Source organism: Sphaeramia orbicularis, chromosome 16, assembly GCF_902148855.1.
Source record: "Sphaeramia orbicularis chromosome 16, fSphaOr1.1, whole genome shotgun sequence".
Lineage (NCBI taxonomy): Eukaryota > Metazoa > Chordata > Actinopteri > Kurtiformes > Apogonidae > Sphaeramia > Sphaeramia orbicularis.
In genome coordinates, this window is record NC_043972.1 from 18,239,065 (window position 1) to 18,254,526 (window position 15,462).

Here is a 15,462-nt window from a genome sequence, read left to right on the forward strand (position 1 = left end):
GGCAATATGTAATATTTCCACTTTCATATATTAGAAAATGATCTAAAATTATCAATATATTGTACAATAAATAGCTGAGATGATGTGATGGGATGAGAACCCTAATGAAACAACTTTTATAGGCAAAGAAAGTGACAAAGTGATAAAAGCTAGATGCACTGTTGTTGGTTTCACCATTGGACACAGCTCTAAATGAAATGGAAGTGTTTCTTCTATGTGAGTGAGTTTGATTATGATGCTTATGATGGTATAAAGTTACATCACCACGTTATTATGCACAGTAGGTTCACCGTTTGTCCAAACAGATTTTTAATGCGGCTACTGACAACATAAACCCTTTAGAATACGGAGGTGATCTGTGGTTTTACTGTGGCTGTTTTCTGTCTAAAAACGGAGCTAAGCTAACAGAGCTATAATGTAAACTATCAGCTGAGGCAGCATGTGACACACTAGTGGCTTTTCCATTGGACATACAGGGTGGGGAAGCAAAATTTACAATGAACATTTAGTTGTTTTTTCTCAGCAGGCACTACGTCAATTGTTTTGAAACCAAACATATATTGATGTCATAATCATACCTAACACTATTATCCATACCTTTTCAGAAACTTTTGCCCATATGAGTAATCAGGAAAGCAAACGTCAAAGAGTGTGTGATTTGCTGAATGCACTCGTCACACCAAAGGAGATTTCAAAAATAGTTAGAGTGTCCATAAAGACTGTTTATAATGTAAAGAAGAGAATGACTATGAGCAAAACTATTACGAGAAAGTCTGGAAGATATTATTAAAGAAGAATGGGAGTAGTTGTCACCCGAATATTTGAGGAACACTTGCACAAGTTTCAGGAAGCGTGTGAAGGCAGTTATTGAGAAAGAAGGAGGACACATAGAATAAAAACATTTTCTATTATGTCAATTTTCTTGTGGCAAATAAATTCTCATGACTTTTAATAAACTAACTGGTCATACACTGTCTTTCAATCCCTGCCTCAAAATATTGTACATTTTGCTTCCCCACCCTGTATGTGCAAAACTTCACTGATATTTATTAAATGTCAAAAAAAAGAAGTGTGTTATGTTGGTTTTGATTTACAGATATATTCATTATTATTATATATTACCCCTCTATCCCGAACTAAATTAAAAAATGATTCAATTTCCTGGTGTGCTCACACATATCGCACCATGTTTCTTTTAAAACTCTTTTTCTTTGCTTGTTGTAACATCCGTCAACATCAGTTTTTTTTTTTATTCACCTGACTCTACTTGTGGAAGAAGGTCTTTCCATTGCAGTTTTCCGTGATATACCAATTGTGCTACACCCGAAAAACCACCCCTTGCCAGAGCCAAAACTTTTCATCGAGTTTAGGCGAAATTGTCATTTTTCCATTAGGTACATTTTTATGCGCAAGTTATATTCATGCAATTTGAGGGTCAATGGAAAAGCGACTATTGTCGTTTTGAACATAGTTTAAAGATGAAAACTTGATAATACCATAATACAGATATGTGTAAACAATGAACTTTATACATATTCAGTGTGAAACCATCTGTGGATACATAAAGTTGAGTCAGTGGTGGTTTTGGTAGTCCTGTGTGTTATGATATGAGATTTCCATATGCTGTTGAGAGTTTCGAAAATCAATACTACATAGAACCCATTTAAATTAGCATCCTTTGTGTTATAGCTAATAAAGCATCCAACATGCATCAAATACAACTAGAATAGCATGCAATTTAAAACCTTGTGGATCTGATTTGTTCTGATTTCTTTTTCAGATAAAAATCGATGCTTTGGTTGAAACTTATTAAAACATCAGTAACTTCATTAGATAAGGATGATGATGTTCATACTGACATGTTAACACCATCATCCTTTTTGTCAGATTTCTTTAGAAACCGTGTACGCCTGCCCCGATGCTACCAGGAGAGCTATTACAACCCCATACGACCCTGCTGATCCCAGAGCAACCGTCAGGAGTCCAGCCACCCCCACAAGTGTAGCTCCCATCATGACTTCACCCAATACAACAGAATTTAGAACAGCCTCCTGTAAAACGGTCACTTTGTCCCTGTAGTCGCGCACCTGTGTATCTTGCATCATGCTTTTTATCCAGAGAACTAATGGACAAATCACAAGCATGATTACATTAAATGATGGAAGGATACTCTTGAGAACAATCGCAACCACTCCCCCTTGTATCACCACTATAACAGGGGGATAATCTGTTTGCATTGCTCCAACCGTCAGACCCAGAGAGATCCCGGAAGCTCCAGCAAATCCTGATATCAGTCCAAGTTCTCCTCCTGCACCGAGGAACTCCTGAAAGAGGCTGTGAAGGCTGAAGTGTTGGGAGTTTTCGTCTATGTTGGATAGGATCACAGCTGCAGGACCACAAATCAACAAAGGCAGCCCCCTAATGGCTTCTTCCTCCCAGGATTTGGCTGTTAGAGCCCCTATTATCACACCTGTCAGTCCAATGAACATCTCTACTGTATACACCACAGATTGTACTGCACCAACAGCTTCAATTAAGATTGGATATCTCAGGGAATACTTACTGATCCCTATTCCAACAATGATTCCAGTGAGTGGAATCAGCAGCGTGAAGCTAAGTATGATGTATCTGCTGGGATTCCTTAAGGCGACTTTATCAGCAAGAAAATACATGAGATAAACAGCTGGAAACAAAGTGAAAACAACAAGATTATCAAAGTTATGTCCAAAGTAAACTGTTAAATGTATGGTCATGAATGTCACCACGAGCAGGACGACTATTCTGGCTGCTGTCATTTGCGGGTTATTTCTTTGTTTTTGACATATGACGAGTAAAGATAAGCTGAGGATGAAGCCCGTCACGAAAAGACCCCTCACTCCCAGAGTCATCAGAGTGATCGAGATCAGTCCAATGAATGCACCTGCCAGTCCACATCCTATGCAAACTGAAAGTCCAGTGCACACCGTTTGCAGTAAAGGCCAGGGCTGCCTCGTCATAGCCGCCGCTGTCACACCAGAGCCAAATGCGATCCCACATGCCACAGTTAAGAACGCCAGGCCGAGTCCAAAACAGGCCAAGAAGGATGACAATCCATCCAAACCGGTTATGTCTGCGAGTGCGAGAGCCTGAGGATACCAGGTCACAGATATCACCTGCACTGCCTTTGCTGCTGCCAGGTTGAGTGTAAAGGTTGCAGCGATCACTTTCAGTGGCACTCCCAGTAGTAAGTCTGTCATAAAACAAAAAAATACAGCTTTTATCAGTAAATGTTGTCCTATAAATCTGTCCTGGTTCAAATCTAATGCAAAGCTAGCAATAATTTACCCATTTGTGTGGCTTCTTGTTCTTTAGTTGTCAGTCTTCCATCAGTTAGTTAAAAAGGCAGGTGTAGTGTCGAATGGAAATCTGGGACTGAAAGTAAAACTAAGACACTAATGCATGACAAAGGTAAAGGAGGTTGTGCTGTGACAACACTGTATACTGTCAAATTATAGGTTCTAGTTTGACTAGTCCAAGAAGTATTCCGGTAAAAGCAACAATACAACAATGGAACAAGAACCATTAGATGCATCTGCTATGCATCATAATCTATTCATGGAAGTCTCTCAGTAACTAATAATTACAGAGTACAAAGCTGTGGACAGGTAGACAGGTACCTCAACAATAGAGGTAGTTTAAAAAATAAAAGTCGTACAACTCTTTTAACTTTATACAATATCTTAAAATTAAGTTTGCCTTAGTATTGTAGTCCAATGCTATGTATTTACAAGGGATATAAAATAAGAACATTAATAGTTCATATTAGAACCAGGAAGCTATAGCTGTGAAAGCTACAAGATCACTACCATGTGTTGGCCTTTCACAATAAAAGCTCAGAAGCAAAATCACAGTAATGCTTGTATGAGGAAGGTTGGTGGAATTTGCTTTTGGCACAGCAGAGTATTTAAGTCCAGCTCAGCAGTGACAACAAAACTAAATAAAAATCAGTATCAGGAAGTGTTTGGTTTGTGCTCCTCCTACGATAAATAACAGACTTTTTAGTTGTGGTTTTGTGATAAGCAGGAACTCCCTCAAACTCTGTTAATCTGTGGAAGCCTAACATAAACTAATGTAACTGCAGAGACTAAAAATATACAAAAATATATTTTACTTAAGAATACAAATACTAGATAATTACATTTATTTGAAAATGTATTCAAAAATGCAGAAATGTTTTCTAAGTTGTTTCTTTGGCAGTGGTGATTGTACTGTGTAAGCAATGACAAATACCAACCTTGTTATGATACAATATTATATATAACTTGAGTTTATGTGTTGCATGTTCTCCCCAGGTCTGTATGGGTTCTCTTCAGGAACTCCAGGTTCTTCCCACTATCCAAAGATTTGTATCTTAATAGGTGGGTGGGTGGATGGATGGATGAGGACAGTGTGTGTTTATATATAACTGCCACTCTTAGGGATGAGAATGCAACAGCCTAGTCAGAAAATCTCCACTCAAATTCTTAAATCACAACACTGATTTTATTTATGAATTATTTATTTATTTATTTATTTATTTATTTATTTATTTATTATATCAGTGCACATGGGCCTGAAGTAATACAGTGTAAAGTAATTTTTACAAGTAAAAATTGTCAAAATAACAAAAGTGCAACAAATAAAGCTATTAATAGCACATATTGAATTGTTAAGTCTTTTTCCTGGCTGTTTGACAGTGCATAACAAAAGCCTTATAAACCTGAAAGTAACCCCTTCATTTTCAAGTACTTCCACACGAACAATGTCCTCCATTTACCAACCAGTGATAAAATGTAACATCAAAAAATGCACCAGATGAATGAACAATATCATGAAACCTGAATCTCTCGACTCTCGACTAATTACCTCTGATTACTGTTTAATATAAGTGGTCCCAGGCACAACAAACCCCACCCCATGCATGTATTATATCTTATTTTGGCATCGATCCAGTTGATGTCATCATGTCTATGGGTGTGCTAATATCGGCACATCAATTGCCTCTATATATGTGCCAAGTTTGAAGTAAATTGAAACCAAATGGATGTTTTTTTTATAGACATTTGAAATTTCACCCATTACTAGAGCATGGGGGGGGGGGGGGGTTAAAAATTAATAAAAAATGTAAACTTTGACCTACTTTCCCAAAATGTAACCACATCTATTCTGGGTCACTGGCAATCTTTAAACCCAATCTGGTGTGAATTCAACTAATAGTTTTGCTGCTAAAGTGTTAACAAACAAACAAACATACAAACAAACCAACCAAAAACAATACCCCTCGCCTCCCCTTTGGGGGGCAGGGTAAATATTCAATCCTAAATATTATGGGTTCATTTTCAACTAAATATCTAAATGTTTTTATTTAAATGACCTCTTATGGCCCATGTGCAGTACCTTCATCATATCAAGGATGAGGATGTTTGGCACCTCATCGTCCTCATTGTATGTAAGGCTATTGACATATGAACCCTATTCAGAAGATATTCTAAATGCGTTCCACGTTGCTACCAGGAGACTGAAAATAACTCCATAAAATCCTGCAGATCCCAGAGCGGCCGTCAGGAGTCCGGCCACGCCCACAACCACGGCCCCCATCATGACTCTACCTAGTATAGCAGAATCCAGAGCAGCCTCCTGTATAGCATCCACTTTGTCCCTGTGGATGTGCTCCTGTGTGTTCTCCGTAGTGTTCAGGAGCCAGAGGGCAAAAGGACAGATTACAAGTATGACTATACTGTTGGAAGGGAGGAAATAGTTAATTGCAACTACAGCCAAAAACCCAACCATCAGCGCTATCACAGCAGGACAGGTTTTCTGCGCTCTTCTGACTGTCAGACCCAGAGAGATCCCAGAAGCTCCAGCAAAACCTGATATCAGCCCAAGTTCTCCTCCTGCACCGAGATACTCCCGAAAGAGGCTGTGAAGGTTTAGGTCTGGGGAACCTATGTCTAGATTGTATAGAATCACAGCTGCAGGTCCACAAATCCACAAAGACAGGCCTCTAACTGCTTCTTCCTCCCAGGAGCTGGCTGTCAGAGCCCCTCTTGTAGCACCTATCAGTCCAGTTAACATCTGTACTCCATACACCAGATATTTAACTGTGTTAACTGTTTCCATGATATAGGAATGTTTTAGGGAATACTTCATGGTCCCGATTCCTATCACAATTCCTGTGATTGGCACTAGAAAGATAAAGCTAACTATTATGTATGCACTGGACTTCCTGAAGGCAACTCTATCAGCAAGAAAACCCATTAGACACACTGCTGGGATCACAGTGAATATAATGATACTATTAAAGTTATGACCTGAGCAAACTGAGAGATGCATGGTCATGAATGTCATCCCAAATAAGACGAGCATTCTGGACGGTGTCATTCTCAGATTGTTTGTTTTCCGACATATGAGGAGTAAGGCGAAGCTGAGGATGAAGCCCGTCACAAAGAGACCTTTCAGTCCCAGAGTCATCAGCGTGATAGAGATCAGTCCGATGATCTGTCCTGCCAGTCCGCATCCCAGACAAACTGAGAGCCCAATGCACACCGTTGTCAGCAAAGATGTCAGCTGTCTCTTCATTAATGCCTCAGTGACAACCAAGCCGAATGAGATCCCACAGGCTACGGATAAGAAAGCCAGACCGAGTCCGAAGCAGCCCAAGAAAGATGACAGTCCATGCAGACCGATTACTTTGGTGAGACGGTGAGCCTGAGGATACCAGGTCACAGATAAGACCTTTACTGCCTTCTCTGCTGCCATGTTGAGAGTTAAAGTTGCAGCGATTACTTTCAGCGGAACTCCCAGAAGTACATCTATTAGAAATAAAAGTACACATTTAATTTTTTTGTATTTGTCCTTGATTTAACCATTAAGTTGTTTCCAGGCACAGGGCAGACAGTGACTTTCTTTGTAGAAAACAGTCAAAACGCCTCTGGTTTGAGTCACTTAGTGTCGCTGTTATATATAAATTTAAGAAACTACACTGGGCTTTTAACCCATAAAAACCCAAACAGCCATTGGTAGCCAAGACCATCTACTGATGTAAGATGTTTAATACCTGTTGATCCACTAATCCTATCAATACATGTAAATAATTGGTGTAAAATGCAGTTTGTCATCTTTTCATGGTCATCAGGTGTGACCGATTTAGACGTTCAGAGGCTCCCTAGTGAACGTGGAAACACCATCATCTTCTCAACACTGATTCATGAGTAAAACCCATAGAGTTGGATCAATGACAGTGGATGGAGACACTTGTTTTTATGTTCAGTTAATGATATATTTTGCCGAAAAAGTCACTTTTTCTTCAGTTTTCTCTGTTTCCGATATAATAACCTTTGAATTTAATCTGAGCTTTTATGAACATCTACATGATAAATGAATTAAATATAGGAAAATACATGATTTACACTAAAAAAAAACCTCAAAATAAAAAGGAAATTTTAGAATAAATGGTCATAGTCTTAAGATAGATAAAAGATATTAAAAAATATATAGTCACAATATGAAAACATACCTTTTGGTAAATGCTTTAATGTTTCATTGGATCATTCATGTTTTCTTAACTCAAGAATAACTCAAGAATAAATCCTTCTGTTTTCTTAACTCAAGAATAAATCTTTGTATAAACCTTAAATCAAAAGTCAGGTCATAGATGTACCATTGATGATTTAACTGTCAATCATTTCCAAGTGGTGGAAACAGAATTTAAAAGATTAAGACATAGAGAAAAAATTTGGGAACTGCAACAAAAGTAGTACTGAATCTTTATGGGTTAACCAAGAACTGTGTGTACAATAGAAGGCAGCTAAAACATGCTTAACACTTAAAAATTGTTAGTAAAAGTTATACAAAAAACATACAGTGGAAACTAAACAATTACTGAACTATTAGCAGAACTATTATTAAATCTGTCAGTGGTCTGTGAGTCTCATACTCAGTTTAACTAGTGATAATCAAGTACATTTACCTTCAACTGCTGTAGTGGTGGATTTTAGACATTTTAGTACATTTTATGTAGTCACAGTGAATTGGCTCAGAATCTAAAAATGAGACACTCACTGCTTTTGACAATTATGGCCTGATTGTCTGAGTTAGCAGACACACTGATACAATTGGGTTTGTGGTTTTTAAGATGATTTAAAAAAAAAAAAAAATTGAAAGTAGAAACTGTTATTTTTCGTCCCATGATTTAGACCTTTTGTAAATTCAGTCATTGTTAGAAAAAGCAAATGGTTCTTCAACTTATTTAATTTAGAATGGAATGAATTGAATATGTTCAAGAAACAAAATACAGAGAAAATATATACAAGTATTCCTCTAGGTTTTTGAGAAGTAATCAGCTGTTTTTACGCTGAAAGCATGTCTGAAATGCATGTTTTTCACTTTATTAGAAATAGTAAAATTATTAGTGAATCACAAAATAGGCTACTAAATCACTAAACATTACTTTTTTCTGTTTCCCATCACCCACTGGTGCCTACTTGTCCTGATACTGATAGTTTATAAAACATTCAGTGCAGATTAACCGATCTGTCTCTAATTCATTGCTCTCAACAGAGGTTTAGTAAAGCAACAACATGTGCCTTTCACGCCACAACAAATCTTATCTTACAAGTCTGTCCATTTAATCTAATAACAACTAACTAATAAATAACTTACCCATTTTTGTTCTTCAGTCTTTACTCTTCCATCAGTTGTTTAAAAAGGAAAACTGTCTTGAATCAGCAAGTGGAACTGTGTGGAACACAAGTACAGAAATGAAAGTGAGATACAAATGCATGACGAGGGATTGTACAGCATTTTGTCGCATGACAAGAACCACATTCCTTCATTTTAGTTTCTGTTTTAAAGTGTCAGTACACCCAGAATCTGTAAAAGTTGTTTATATATTTTAAAATCCTATTTCAAGTACGGTTTTGATATAAGGTAGGCTTTGATTACATGCACCTACAGATAGTTAACCCATAAAGACCCAGCGCTACTTTCATGTCAGATCCCATGTGAAATTTTCTGTATATTTTACCTTTCTTAAGTGATTTATCAATATTTATTTCTAATTTTATCCCCTGTAATTTTGTATTTTATCATTATAAATCATGTATTTTCCTATATTTAATTTACTGATCATCAGTTTCTTATTTCAAGTAGGAGACAGGATTATATGTGAAATTTTAAAGAAACTATATGAAATTGAGAATTTTAGTTTCTGCATTAATCTCCTGAGACCCAGGAAAGTACAAGTTTGGCTTTTTTATATTAAATATTTGCCTGTATCGGAAACAGCACAATGCAATGTTTTTTTCAGATGCATTTTTAACATTTTTATGAAATGTACTTTGCAGCAGACAGCGTTTTTTTTCTCCAATAAAGCTGCCAAACACAAAAATGCATTGCTGGGTCTCAGGAGGTTAAGGTTGTTCAGTGAAATCATAGAAATGAATATGCACAGTAAGATCAGATGTCATAGCAGCCAAAATGGAAAAGCAAAACAGGAGACAAAGTGATAGTAAAAATTAAAGGCATGAATATTTTCCAGCCATTTTTTTAGTCCATAGTTGGGAAAATAACATAGGACGGGAAGAGGAGGATGAAGATTCTATTACAAGGCTGGGATTTGGACATATAGGGTTAAACAAAACATTGTTTATAGTAAAAAATATGACGCATTGTGATGTTAAAATATGTAAAGAGAAAAACACTGTTAAATCAGTCTTTAGAAAAATATAAAACAAGAGAAAACTGGAGACGTGCTCAGTATCAATACACAGAAAATACTTTGTTCTAAACAGTATTGCAATGATCCTTCCAGACCAAACGGTGGCGCTCGTAAGAATTTAAAACTAAAGATACCGGAACCTTTGCTGAGTTTTACTTTTCTCCTACGGAAGTATTTAAACGTTACACCACCATGATGGCAGCTGTGATGGAAACACATGTGCAGACCTCTGGTTAGTTTTCTCTCTAAATCAATCATATTTACCCACGGAAAATATGAATTGTCTCATTTACGCTAATTTTGAACTGTAAGCTTTCTGTGAAACTATCCCTTACTTGGTTCAATCCGCTGTTTACTGTAAGTAAGCTAACTAGCATATTAGCATTAGCTCCTGTTAGCAACATGTTGGGTGTAAGACAACCTAAACGGTCTGAAATGTTTATTAATAACAAAAAAGATAGCTATGTGTCAGTCTTACCTTATACCTTGTCAGTGTAGATGAAGTGCTGAAAATATCGATGTTATTGCTAATGTGCTATCGACAGTTAACTAGCTGTTGTGCTAATGTATTAGCTAAAATGATCAACAAACTAGTGCCATTTATTTATAAAAGAGTAGGACTGTCATTGCCATAAAAACTTAAAAAGGGAGAGGACTGTTAAAAAGTCATTTTCTTGTAGAAGTCGTGAAATCCTTTAAAATTAATAAGGAAATGAATGTAGTTTTCTCTGTAAAGTAGTTTAAAAAGAAAGGGCTTCTTTTGTAAACCTGCAGACAGAGACATATTCAGAGGTTTGAACGAGTTAATCAGTAGACATCAGTGACAAAACAAATTAATGTGCAATTACTAGTGTAATAATGTATGGACTTTATAGACTGGTAAATTATAAATTATGAAACTGGTCTTAAAACACTGTGTTATTGCCATTAAAGCTACTTCTATAAGGAATGAGGCTTTAATAACAGTGAAAGGAGTATGGAAATAAAGAATATCTATGTGTGAGTGGTGTTAAATCTTATTGGACTTAATTCACCGAAATACTTTTTTTTTTAATAAATAAGGATGAACACAGAAAGTCATGCAAAAGTTGTGAAAATTTGTTTGTGAAAGTATATGGGAGCTGTGAGTTTGAGTTGTATACTATTATTTTTACATATTTTAATTGATTGATGATGCCCGTGAGAGTTTTTAGGGTTCCAGCACTATCCTGTTTTAAAGTGGACATTGGTAGAAAAATTGTCTTTTTGTCTAGCTTATCTAAATACAAGTGACTGAAGAATCTAAACTGTGGCTCTGTCTTCCTGTTTGATTGCCTACCAAACTTATCATCATGTGGCACACACAGTACATGCTTTCTTTTTCTGTTTGTCAGCACAGAAAATCACATATTTTACAAATACTTGTAACCTTCTAAGACCAGTGCCTATAATATGTTTATTTTACTATGAATTCCTTTGCTCCAAACTTCCAATCAGCAACGTCTTTTTGTATTGGTCTTCCATGCATTGTCTTTGCAACACTTAAGGTTTTTTGACGTTGACTTTTTCACATTTTGTAAGTCCTAGTGACCTCATACAAGTCTTTCAAACAAGCTTCATCCCAGTGTATTAGGCTACTGCTTCTAAAACTTACTAAATTTGCACAATATCAAACTATAAATGTTACTCTGCATAAAACGAGTTTCAGCCATAAAACCTATAGAGTTTCGCTCTTTATTGTCTATCTACCTCTTTAGCTTTAGAATGATTTTAGAACTGATTTAATTCAGTCTGGTTCTGACATTAATTTATGTATGGTGCTTTTCCTACTACAAGGCGACAGGTGCAAGTTGAGCAGAACAAAGTAAAATTTCATTGTCTTAGGAGTTTACACAGGGTTTTGGTTACAAAAATAAAATTAATAATAAAAGAAATATTGCCCAAACAGAAAACTAACTGGTGAAATTGTCATTTAAACTTGTAATACTAATTGTTTAATACATACTGGTTATTCATCTGTTGTAACTGTAGTCTCTGTCTGAATGGCTCAATCTCTGTAATTCTTTGTTTTATAAAGAGGACGATGCAGAGCTTCATGGTGAAGACGTCGATGACTTGAATGACTCTGAAGGAGGCAGCGAAGATGGAGGGTCGGAAGGTGAAGGGAGTGAAGCTGGAGACGGGGATGAAGGGAGTGAAGGAGGGGAGGCTGAAGATGAGGATGGAGGAGAGGACGAGGAAGGAGATGAAGGGAACACCAACGCTGGATGGGCTGAGGCCATGGCCAAGATTCTGGGGAAGGAAACCCCCGAGAGCCAAACGAGCATCCTGGTTAAGAACAAACAGCTGGACAAGATAAAGGAGAAGGAAAAACAGGAGCAGCTGGAGAGAAAGAAACAGGTGAAGCATCTACACTGAGTTTCTTATTTAGTCCTGTCATACAGTAGAGCCTGGTAAATGGTAAAAGATGAAGTGGATCTTAAATTACATTAGAATCTTTGAAGTCAGTATGTAAATAACTAATGTGGAGAAAATTGTAATTCTAAAAGTTACACTGACTGAGTACGTTAAGAAGTATTATGAAGAATAAGTGATTAATATCTAACTGACCTCAACTGAGTGGTAAATTAATCATTTTGTTGTATTGTTAAAGTTAGGGTTTATTTAACTATTAATTGTAATTGTACTTTGTGTTCACCTCATGTTATAGTTATGGGATAAGGATAAGCCTAATAGTTGTTAAGTAATACACAAACCTCATGAAGAAATAGTCTTTTATTTGCTTTAAACATCAGAATATCTTATATCTCTTATTTAGTGATCTTCCTTTAATGTGCAACTCAAAGAGTTTGGGAAACTCATAAAAATCCAAGTTCTGTTGAAGTCACGTTGATTTGAAGTATTGGCGGCATGAAGGAGCTGTTTTTTTTACGTAATATGTTAAGTGTGTGAGACCTAAATGTCACCTGTGTTCATTAGATTGATAAGAAGCGAGAGTGGGAAATGATGTGCAGAGAAAAACCAGATGTGGTGAAAGACCGTGAGACTGAAAAGACCCTGCAGAGGATTGCAACCAGGTACGTGTCAGTTTGAATCTATGATGTCTCAAATGATGCCGAGTGTTGTGTCTGATCCCAGTGTGTGTTTGCTGCTCAGAGGGGTGGTGCAGCTGTTCAACGCTGTGAGGAAGCACCAGAAGATAGTCGACGAAAAGGTGAAGGAGGTCGGCGGCTCCGAGAGGAAGAAGGCCAAGATCCTGTCGTCGGTGTCTAAGAAAGACTTCATCGATGTCCTGAGGAGGACGGAGGGAGGCAGCGCAGTCAGAGTGAAGACTGAGAAGGACTCTGTAAGTGCACACATCCCCTATGTTCTCTGTTTTTTTTTTTATCTTGAGCTGAACTCAAACATGAAAATACCTGAATGCATTTGAGTTTTATCTTAGCAGTCTAATGTGTTGAAAATTAGAATTTTTAGAATATGCACGCAGAATCAGAAATTAGCAGTTGCGTCACATATTGAATTAACTATAAACAACTGAAAATATATGTTTAAGCAAAAATGGCTTCCTTTACAATTGGTTCATGTATGTGCAGGGTCGAAAAAGTGTATTTACAGAATGAGTTGTGAATGACCTAAACACAGTATTAGTGGGGACCATCAGCATTATTATTTATTTTATCTGTTTCGTCTTATTGGTGCACATTTTGAACATGTTTCTTACCTCTTGCTGAATAGAGATAAAACATTTTTATGTGAAATGTTACTTTTACTCCTCTCTTATGTCATGTATATAACCTCATACATGTAAGAAAAGATGAAACCTTGTCATTTTGCAGAATGTCTGTTTTTAATTACTATGTAATGTCATGAAGTGGCCACATGGTGTCAGTGTTTCCTAAGGAAAGCCCAGTTGAGCTTCAGCTCAGTCTGAAGTATAGAGTTCAGCTGATGGTGTTTGTGTGCAGGCTCCTGCCGAGGAGGAGGATGAGAAACCAGCCTGGAGCGTCCTCCGAGACGACTTCATGATGGGAGCCACCATGAAGGACTGGGACAAAGACAGTGACAGAGAGGGAGAGGACGAGGCTGTTGCAAAAAGAGGAGATGACGATGATAGTGACTCGGACTGAAACCACAACAACACGCTGAAGTGGCCATGATGCCTTCAGGGTCAGAATCAGGTGAACTGAGCAGGGACCTGAGGCCTGGAGGGGAACTCAGACTGTGTTAAATCCTCACGTTCTGATGTCTGCTGATTATCTTCAAGAAACGGTGGGTGTCTGTCGCGAAACTAAACGTGATGTAGAAACTGGAGGGACTGGACTGTGAATCTGTAAGAGCTGCAGGTGACCCTGCCGTCCATCAGTCACCATTATTCTACACCTGTGCTGTGTACAAATAATTTTATTATTGAAATGTTTTTGTAAACTCTGTATATAGGATGTTTTGTACAGAGCTGGTCAAATAAAGAGCCAGTTATATGATAGTGATCTGTAATTTATGTGCCCAACCCTCATGAGACACAAAAATACAGTGACCTTTCACTTTCATTACAAGAATACAGATTATTTTATTTCTGTGTATCAAAATGATCGTCTGCCGTCCTCCCACACTCTGCAAATATGATCTATTGGACAGCACAAGTTTATTGTAAATATCCAGCAAAAGGAAATCAGTAAAGGAAATGTAGAACACATCCCCAACAGGATAATATAATGAAAAAATAATAACAATTTTCATTTTTACATTGCTCTCTTAAGTGGCATTGAAGCTGAATATTTCCAGTCCTCAGACTATTTCTCTTTAAGTTGCTAACTCCTTTGGTTTATGACCCAACTTTTTAAACTAAGGGTTTTTCCCATCATCCTCAGCTGTGACAGTTGTGCGTGTGAGCCTTCTAACATGCTAACTGAGGGTGGTGAACAAGGTGAACACTCCACGCTGAGGATGCAGAGGTCACTGTGGTTTTAGCAGAATAATTAGGGGTTGACATCGTACTATTACATCTTGTAATTTTAGGTGAAATAAATTCCGTTAGTACTTTGAATCATTAATATTAGATCTTAGATCAGAGTAAAAGGTGGAAACAACTTTGTTGGCATCAGATTAGGATGTCTAGGAAATGTCATTCATCTGATCAAAGGTGTATTTTCTTCAAACCTGAAATAATTGCATTCATATCAGTGAAGGGGAAAGAAACAATCACAGTAGCTGGAATAAAAACATGATTAAAACTTAAGTCAAACAAGAAATGAATTCTCAAAGTAACAGATATAATGTATGATCAGCTCAGAGATTAACTGTTACAGAACCTAAACATGAATATTGTGGAGGAGGTGTTAGAAGGCTTGTGACAATAATTATCAGATATCAGTCATTATAATTAATTAAAAAAAACATGTAATTCATCAAAGGCATGTTCGAGGTACACTGAAGTTTATCTTAAAGTCAAAACATAATCAAATCCTTAAAGAGTTGTAAATTATTTGGTGAATGCCAACAGTGATAATGAGCTTTAAAAATGACTCGACCAGGACATCTTCAGTCTCCTCTTTGTCCTGCTCCTACTATGATGCCATTCATTCTCCCATGGTGACCCCCCTCCCCTTTTAGCTGACGTGGCTCTTACACCTCTTTCTGACTTATTTTCCTCGGGGCCTTCCTGTGTCTGGCCCTCAGAGCAGTGGAAGCAGTGGAAATATTTGCGCAGGGTGTTATCTACGAGAGCCGGGGGGGGGGGGGTGTTGGGG

General features: G+C 37.3%; 2 protein-coding genes across 5 annotated transcripts; one reads left to right on the forward strand and one right to left on the reverse strand.

Moving 5' to 3' along the window:
* Nucleotides 1–1,251: 1,251 nt before the first annotated feature.
* LOC115435033 (uncharacterized) lies at nucleotides 1,252–8,788 on the reverse strand. 3 transcript variants are annotated; one of them, XM_030157205.1, is made up of 2 exons: nucleotides 8,680–8,754; nucleotides 1,252–3,229 (listed from the first exon to the last, which is right to left on the reverse strand). In XM_030157205.1, exons 1-2 carry the CDS (start codon nucleotides 8,681–8,683, stop codon nucleotides 1,884–1,886), a joined length of 1,350 nt encoding a protein of 449 aa, XP_030013065.1. In that variant the 5' UTR covers nucleotides 8,684–8,754; the 3' UTR covers nucleotides 1,252–1,883. The 3 variants fall into 3 exon arrangements, with proteins under 3 accessions (XP_030013065.1, XP_030013064.1, XP_030013066.1); XM_030157204.1 differs by lacking the exon at nucleotides 8,680–8,754 and adding an exon at nucleotides 3,325–3,416; XM_030157206.1 differs by lacking the exon at nucleotides 1,252–3,229 and adding an exon at nucleotides 5,224–6,830 and having other exon boundaries at nucleotides 8,680–8,788.
* A 1,127-nt stretch (nucleotides 8,789–9,915) lies between these two features.
* rrp15 (ribosomal RNA processing 15 homolog) lies at nucleotides 9,916–14,202 on the forward strand. 2 transcript variants are annotated; one of them, XM_030157211.1, is made up of 5 exons: nucleotides 9,916–9,968; nucleotides 11,793–12,115; nucleotides 12,695–12,792; nucleotides 12,872–13,064; nucleotides 13,684–14,202. In XM_030157211.1, exons 1-5 carry the CDS (start codon nucleotides 9,929–9,931, stop codon nucleotides 13,840–13,842), a joined length of 813 nt encoding a protein of 270 aa, XP_030013071.1. In that variant the 5' UTR covers nucleotides 9,916–9,928; the 3' UTR covers nucleotides 13,843–14,202. The 2 variants fall into 2 exon arrangements, with proteins under 2 accessions (XP_030013071.1, XP_030013070.1); XM_030157210.1 differs by having other exon boundaries at nucleotides 12,872–13,061; nucleotides 13,681–14,202.
* The last annotated feature ends 1,260 nt before the right edge of the window (nucleotides 14,203–15,462 follow it).